Source organism: Eublepharis macularius, chromosome 10, assembly GCF_028583425.1.
Source record: "Eublepharis macularius isolate TG4126 chromosome 10, MPM_Emac_v1.0, whole genome shotgun sequence".
Lineage (NCBI taxonomy): Eukaryota > Metazoa > Chordata > Lepidosauria > Squamata > Eublepharidae > Eublepharis > Eublepharis macularius.
Genome location: NC_072799.1, coordinates 77,188,949 through 77,197,456, shown reverse-complemented (window position 1 = coordinate 77,197,456; position 8,508 = coordinate 77,188,949). Strand labels below are relative to the sequence as shown.

Genomic DNA, 8,508 nt, shown 5'->3' with positions numbered 1-8,508 from the left:
TAATTCATCTTGTTTGTGTAAAGTTTTGATCATTTTTATTTGCTAATTTAACAAATGTCCACCAAATTTTGTTCGGTTAAAAGTGGTTAAATCAATACATTTATTTAAATGCTGAAATTGAAACACAATGCTCTTTTAATTACTTTCTAGAGCAGCTAAAAAAACCTGTTGATACATGCAAATGAGAATTGATTGCAGTCTGAAAAATAACTGTTTTATACAGATGGAGAATGACAGAACCTGCTCCATACATATCCAGAGTTTTATAACATGGAAGTCTCTAAGTTGTTTTTTAGATGATTTCTTGTCTTTTATGGATATAATCTCATCAGATTCCCAGTTCAGAGACCAGAGGAGAATTTTAATTGTTTCTAGAATGGGGATAATTTCTCCTTCCTGCATTTATTTATTTATACCCCACCTCCAGGGCTTTTTTTCAGCTGGAATGCAGGGGAAAGGAGTTCTGGCACCTCTTGAAAATGGTCACATGGCTGGTGGCCCCGCCCCCTGATCTCCAGACAGAGGGGAGTTTGAAGCTGGAGCTGGAGCGGCGCGGAGGGCAATCTAAACTCCCCTCTGACTGGAGATCAGGGGGCGGGGCCACTGGCCATGTGACCATTTTCGCCAAGGGTGATTTAAACTTTTAAAAACTCCCCCCTTGTTCCAGCTGACCCAAAGTGACGTCATTGTGTGGTCCTGAGTTCCACCACCTCTTTTCCCAGAAAAAAAGCCCTGCCCACCTCCAACATGGAAGTGTCTTACAATGTCAGGAATGCCAAACTATTAGCTCACTCACGTTTCAGATTGGATCACTTGGGTCCTATTTGTATGAAATGGCACCACCATATGGGGAATGAACTGGCAGCAGCTGTGATTTGAACAGAGGTGGTTTCCCTTTCCCCAGTTCCTGCAGTCATGCCTAACACAACAGCGGCACGTTCTCCTCTTTCATTAATGCTTTGGTTTGCTTGATATAAATGCTGCCTTCACAGGGCCAGAGCATGAGCTGATCCGCAGTCCCAAGCACGCATGTGTTGGACTGTGTGTGGGTCAACAAGTGTCTGATCTGGTTATAGTAAAACCACATGCTGAGCTTGGTAATGATCCATTCAACCCACATTCTTGACAAGCCAGTTGCAAAATTGGTCCCAAAACAAAGTCTCTCTCTACTCAATACATCTGACGTGAAGATTCTGTGTCAGGAGATGCAATGGTAGCCGGGAAGGGTAGTTTAAAAAGACAGAGCTGGTGGAGCTGTGTGAAGGGGCTGTGAAATGCCAGAAGGGAAACTTCAGCTCTTTATAACCTCTCTGGGTCCAAGCCGGGCTGTGGAAGGCAGCTCCAGCCTATTTCCATTCCTCACTGGTCACTGCCCTCTGGTTGCGATCCCACACAGTTTTAGACTGGAGAGGTGAAATTGACAGAGCCGTCCCGAGGTGAAGATGAAATTAACAAACCCTCTGGGGAGCAATCTCCACCAGCTATGTCTTTTTAAACTACACTTCCTGGCTAACATTGCATCTTCCTACACTTGAACACACCCTGAGGCATCTCATGTAGAGAGTCTCTTCAGATTAATTATCTTTCCATTTCCTCCCAAGGATGCATGGAGGTCTCAGGCCCAGTTTGCAATGACAAAAGGTATCTAACAGATGCAGCTGTGTGGGGCTGTACCTCTTACACCAAAGAGCACATTTTGCTGTGCTTAAAACCTTGAGGTACAATAGGACTTATCTTAAGTCAGTAGCAAAACCCCTATGGCTGCTAATGGAGCAAGACTTCAGCCTCAACCAGTTTGACACACAGAGATGGTATCCCTTTACCACAGTTTCCATTTTCGTTAGTATTTTTGTTTCCTTTTAAAATGCTTTTACACAAGCAATTTAATATCCAAATAAATCCACATATTTAGAACAACAGTCAAGGTATTTCATGGTTTTTTCCCCTAGTCTATTAAATCTAACTGGAAGGTCTAACATGGCTTTGCTCCCTAGTTCAATGTGTGGTATAAGTTTTATTTGTTTAGCTACTGCCAATATTCATAAGATCTTGAGCCTTTGTCTTTCTGAGAGGTTCCAGGAAGTGGGAATGAAGTAAGTGGATTAAATCCCAGTAAACATTCTGCTGTGAAATTAATTTGTCTTTTAATTTCTAACCAAAATGGCACAGTAATTGGACATACTCATAACATATGCCCAATTAGTTCTTAGCTAATGTCTTACAGAAAACAAACAAGATGTGCCCATTTTATCTTACTTGTGCCAACACAAAAGCAAACATCTAGAAGAACAAGACAGAAGGACACTAAATAAATATAAATGGCAAACTTATCTCAGTCTGGCCACAATGTGATCCTTTACCAGTGGTTCATCTTTATTTCACTCCACTTTTTCCACCATTACTTTCATATCTACTAACATTCGTTGACAGGATTCTGAGGTTCAAGCTAATTTATTCTCTTGAGGTCATATAAATATGCAAAGTACCAGTGTGGTTAGCACTGCCTGACTTTATTAGATCATCTTTGTCTTTAAGATTTACATGGCCGGAAGATGTTTGGTGGTATGGCTTATTTTGTCACTGCAGCGTTAGTAAGGCAAATACCATCTTCTTCTCTGTGCAGCTATTAAAGGCACAGAGACCCTCTTTGGATAATGAGCGGGCAATCCCAGATACATGCTATAGCACAGATGGATGCTGACTGCCTGGCAGGGTGAATGCATTAGGGTGGGAATGGCCGATCAGGTTGAGATAGTGGCGGTCCAGACCTTGCACTGATGACAAGAAAGAGTTACGCTGCTGTCCAGGGTTAGCAAGGGGTATAGCACCAGTACTGGGGATGTAAGGAAGAGGGGGGCTCCTGGCAGAGCTGTGCCAGGAGAAGGGCCCATGTCCAGAGCCCTGCTGGAAAACAGAGTCACTGGGGCAGTCTGGCGCTGGTGGAAGCGGGTAGGAAAAGTCTGGCTCTGGGAAAGATCCCAGGGAAGTAAAGACGGGTTCAGCAACAAGACGAGCTTTGGACTGCAAGAAAGCCAGGATCCGTGCGTACTTGGTATCTTTGGTCTCCATTCGTTCAACTGTGGTCAGGTAGTGAACAAGGTTCTTCATACACTCATGGTAGCCATAGTGAAAGTAGTTAGCAAATTCAGCTAGTAGCTCTAAAGAAAGAAAAAAAGAAAGTCAATAATCTCTCAGTTGGTAAGACCCATCTACTTTTAGCCAAAAGAGGGGATGTAAGTAGCACTTAACTGAAAGGGAAATTATTTACTATGGAGAGGTAATTTTGTTAGTCTGGTAAAACAAACAAAAAAAACCCAGTTTTTTTGATACCATAAAGCTTAACATATTCATTGTGGCTTAAGCTTTTCTGGACTAGAATGCATTTAATCAGATGTAAGAAATGCCATCCTTGGTTGGAAAACTTACATATCTATTGATTCAGAGAAAAAAATATAAATGGTAAGATCACCATGACATGAAATGCAAGGGTATGCAACCTTTCTACACAGATCCCAAATGTATCCAGGCTAAGGACAGAGCAAGCCATTCACAGCAGCAGTCACTGTTCGAATGATGTAATTACAGTGCAATCCTACAAAATGTATCCTGGGAGTAAGCCTCATTGAATAGACTGGAGTAGGAATCTGAGTGGACCTGTTCAGGTTCACACTGCCCATCTGTTAAAGGAACCACAAGACTTTTTTTGTCTTGTTGTGGCAACAAAGGAACACAGCTCCCCCTCTGCAATGTGATCTTTCTAGTTAATACCTGTTGGAGGAAAGGAGCCTAGAGTCCCAAGTAAATTCAGATTGAATACAATAGAAGTTTCTGATAATGCTGTGTGTGTCCTTTGACTATGCCTCTTGCCCAGATGATGCACCTGATGAAGTGGGTTCCAGTGCCACAATTGCTTGACTACAGCATCCAGCACTTTACTTCATAAGCCTTGCTGGAACAAAACCAAGTCCATTTAGTTCAACTGAGCTGGCCCCTACTGGAGACACAATCTCTTGCAGTTTGTTCCCTAGATTCATTAGGCAAGAGAGCACAGCTTCTACCCCGGGAAATTTCTTTCATCTTGTTATGGCTAATATCCATTGACCAGTAGAATGCAGCCATTCTACTCATTCTAATTGTATCTGAAGAAGTGAGCTGTGACTCGGGAAAGCTCCTGGACCACAAATTGTTAGTCTTATAGGTTCTACTAGATTCATCCTCTTTTCTACTGCTACAAACACGGCTATCAGTTGACCAGACCCTGAATTTATCTCCCCATTGTTTCAAAGTGAATGGTTAATTTAAATGCAACATCCCTGCATTGTTTTGAGAGGGAATCACACCGCAGATGGGAAAACGAGCCGCGGAGATACCCAGTATCTCCAGCTCATTTTCCCATCCGCGATGTGATTGGGTTGCAATGACTTCCCGGCTGATCAGAGAGGTTACACACGAGGCTCGCTATGCTGACCCTGCAAACGTGACATGCCCACACGCCCAGGTAGCCAGAGATGCCCATTTCCTCTCTAGCCAGAGATGGCCGTTCCTTCCACGCACCTCCGCCAGAGCGACAGCGCGCTCTCTGCCTCTGCGTGCCCAGCGCTGGAAATGGCCCGCCGCCCAGCAGCGCGCTTACCCTTTTCTCTCCCGCGAGGGAAATCGGCAGAATGAAGCGCTCGCAGGTACTGGACGGTCATCTCGAGGATCTCCGCTTTCTCTAACTTGCCCGAACTCTGGAAAAAAAACACATTTTCGGTCATCTTTTTCTTGCAAGCTGGAGGGCGATGGAGCCAGTGAGGAAGGCAGCGCAAGGGGGAACCAATCGCTGTATGCCTCAAGGGCTATTGCTGAGATGATGCCGATCCCTCCTGCGCTCAGAATCGCAACATTCCCCGCTCCCCGCAGCGAAAAGAGGCCCGGCGGCTACCCGCAAAGGCCACCCGCCTTAAGAGTCGCCCTTCGCATGAGCGGAGACGACCAAAGCAGGCGGGATCCCCGTACCTGTTTCGCCAAAGCCATCGGCACGGTCTTCCCAAGCTCATTGAGACATCGGTTGATCCGATCCCGCCTCCTTTTTTCGATCACTTTGTGGGACACGGGGACCCGCTGCAAAACACGTCAGGGGCATTCAGTACAGACGCGCAGGGGGTGGCGGGCGGAAGGCAAGAGGGCGCCAAAACGCAGGCAGGCGCAGGGCCCCAGTTTGCCGGCCAGCTCGCCGGAAAAGCCCTTTCCCGGGCGTTTGGCCTGCTGCCTTTCGGCAACACCCCCAGGGCCGGTTCTCCACCGGCCTCTTCTTTCAAAAGTCAGTTCCCAAACCCAACTCCCTCCCTCCCTCCCCAGCCACACACCGGGAGCAAAAACGCCGCCCCGGCGCCTGGGCTCTCTGCAGAGCCGTCGGTTCCAGCGGCCCGTGATCTCCTCAGGAGATGGCAACAGGGCCCGCCAAGCCGGCGGCGGAAAGGGCTCCCTTTGGCCCCCGCTTTGAGGGCCCGGCCTGCCCCGACGCCTGAGTCCCAACTCACTCTCCGCTCCTTCGGTTTGGAGGCCATGGCGGCGGGGCTGCGGCGGGCCAAGCAGGCGGCGCCCGACGTCCCTCCTCCCGGGGCCCAGGTGGATTGCGGAGCCCTGACTTCCCAGGGGCGGCTTATAAAGCGACGCTTTCGGAGGGGGCGCCTGGATATTCATGGCCCGGCGGCTTCCATAGGATTAGGGAAAGCAGTATTGGGGGGGGGGGGGGAAGAGGCATGCATTAAAGATCAGTTTTGGAAACTGTATGTTTGGACCCCCCCCCCCGGCAGTCTCGGGGGGCGACACGTTAGCTTTGTCACTCCACGTGGCCCTTCAAAGGACACGTGATCCCCCCACAGTCTCTGCATGGCAACAGGCCGCGCGGAGCTGTGGGGAGCCGAGCGCGGTGGCGCACCGGCCGCCTGGGAGACGCAAGCGGCCCTCCTTTCAGGCCCGAACCGCCGGCCGGCCTCTCGCACGACCGCCTGTTTACAAATCCCAGGCGCCCCCTTCTCCCCCCCCCCCTCCCCTGGCCAAGCGCTGACTGCATTTTAAAGCCTGTCCAGAGTCATTAAAGTAATTAAGTAAGCCCTTAATAGGCTGTTCCGCCCAGTTCAAGGAAGAGCCCTTGGAGACGGAGTGGGCCCGTTTGTTCTCAGGCTTTTCTCACACGACTTGGTGACACGTCCATCTTTATGAGAGATGGCAGCCAGGCTTTTTTGTCCCCCCCCCTTTATGTGGCGGGGACACCCCGGCAGGTGTGGGGACTGGGGCTGGCACGAGATCCCCCCCCCTATTTAAATGCCTCCCCTCCCCTCAGCAGACCCAGGGAGGTTCCCTCAAACCTTTGGCACACGACAGCCCTTTTTGTGTGGGGTGTGTGTCTGGAGGTTGTTATTTTTCACTCCTCCCCCCCTTTGGAGAGGCTCAATTTGTAGCCTATTATCCTATAGGAAAATGTCCCATTGAAAAGTGTGAATGGTTTCATTGGGCCTAAATTTTAATAATGCGGGTCAAAGAAAAGAGGGGCAAAATAAAGAGGGGATCGCAGCTGGTCTGAGAGCGCTTTATGTGGTGTCACCTGCGAGAAGAGCCGCCTACAGACTCTCTATTCATTTGCCTAATTTTGGTCAATTTAACAAACTTCAGGAGAAATTATTGTGGCATTGTTAGGGAGGGCAAAGCTTTCTGATCGAATTAACAGCATGTTTTGATCCGGTAAATGTCATTAGAAAGAAAGAAACAATCGCGTTTAAAGGGGCTGGGAGTGAAATGCGCCAAGTGGAGACGCCAAAGCGCAACGCTCACAAAGGGAGCAAGTAACTGCCACAGGGAACTTTTGTACACGCACATTGCTGAAGTTTTTACACAAAAAGGCATTATTTCATACTTGAATACGTCTAATCCAACAATTGTCTATTTTCTGCAAACATATTTTCACAGCATTGTTAACTTCTTTTTCCTAGGGCCTCTGTTCTGGCAGCCGCGCTCCTCGCCTCGAGAGCGCAAAGGGTTCCTCTTTTTGGGGGGCAACAAATTTGTCAAGCGGGGGGGTTGAGGGGGGAAGAAAGCAGCTCGGGGAGGTTGCTGGCTTTCCTTTCAAAGGCCTGAAGGAGAAAATATCGAAAACACACAAACAGGAACGGGAGGGGATTCGCGTTTAAAAAAGAGACCACGGCTCCTGAGCCTCTCCAAAGCTCCGGAGCGCATTTGGGTGGCTCTTTCAACTTCCCTTGGCACCTCCTTGGTTTGTGACATGGGGACATTCCCCGCCCCGCAAACAGTCTAAATTACACGTCGTCTAAGGGAGTAACGAGTGTAAATCGGAATGTGATTGTGGCTTTCACGTTCAAAGGAGGAAAAAAAACATCCCCTCGATTTTGGAGAGGCGTGCCAGGGTACCCATTCCGTCATGGAAACGGTGCCTTCCCGGGGAGAAATATTACCGCCGTGCTTGCCATTTCAGAAACACCGTTTCAAAAGTCACCTTTTTGTAAACTCTCCTCTTCACTTTTCAAATGTATCAATTTCTCCTCCCTTAATTAATACTTCTATCTTAAATGTGGGAAACGGCACCATTTAAGCTCCACTTTACTTTAGGTTCCTTTTTCCAACAAATTGAAATAAGTGGCGAAATGCAATGCAGATTCCTCTCTCGTGGCAGGGCTTTTTAAAAGAGATCTCTCCTCCTGATGTTTTGTCTGCAGCCTGTTTTGTCTGCAACCTGATGGGTAACTAAACAACCCCATAAAATGTTCTCAAAAAAACTTGGGGACGCTCGGGGAGTGCTGCTGCCCCTGCTTGCGAGAGATACTCTTTCAGCCGGCTTGTAGGTTTCAGTATATTCATTCTTACACAATGGGATTAGAAACTAACCGTTATCATCCAAATTAACTAAACTGTGAATAGTAAATGTGAAAGCTTTATTTTTTTCTCTCCAGCCAGTGGAGATGGAGTTGATCCTCTTACTGTCTGTGTTAACCGCCAGCTGCAGGTACCTGCGAGGCAAGTCTATTTTTTTTTTTTGAAAAAAACACCAACTCAGTTTGTTTATTTGCTTCTTTTTTCCCTGCAGGAGAACTGTGCCTCGGCCAGGACGGGGCGGGATGAGGCGCAGGTTCAGCTGACAATGAAAGCTCGAAAGGACACATGCAAAGTGGATATGACAGGGCTGATGGGCGCCAGGGTGCTGGGAGCGTTATGGCGTATTAAGAGGAGATGTTTGCTTTTCCTTCTGATTTCTAACGTTGCATCTCTGCTTGGACTAACAATGAAGCACCAGACATACATTATTCGCTGCTTAGGAAAGCTCTTGACACGTTTCCCAGCCAGCAGAGGTAGAAGAGCGTTCTTGGAACTCTGCAAGACGCCTCTCTTTTCTTCGCCCCGAGCACGAGCGTGCACAGCTATGGCACAAGCAGACGCGAGCACTCCCTCTTTCCCTTTCCTCCCAATGAGAATGTCACTTTAAAAAAACCCTTTGGGGTGTAATTTATTTTG

The 8,508-nt window shown here is 47.9% G+C and overlaps 1 protein-coding gene across 1 annotated transcript; it reads right to left on the bottom strand.

The window, feature by feature from the left end:
• Positions 1 to 2,511: 2,511 nt before the first annotated feature.
• HELT (helt bHLH transcription factor) lies at positions 2,512 to 5,549 on the bottom strand. The gene is made up of 4 exons (XM_054990686.1): positions 5,523 to 5,549; positions 4,999 to 5,103; positions 4,634 to 4,730; positions 2,512 to 3,158 (listed from the first exon to the last, which is right to left on the bottom strand). Exons 1-4 carry the CDS (start codon positions 5,547 to 5,549, stop codon positions 2,680 to 2,682), a joined length of 708 nt encoding a protein of 235 aa, XP_054846661.1. The 3' UTR covers positions 2,512 to 2,679.
• Positions 5,550 to 8,508: the final 2,959 nt, after the last annotated feature.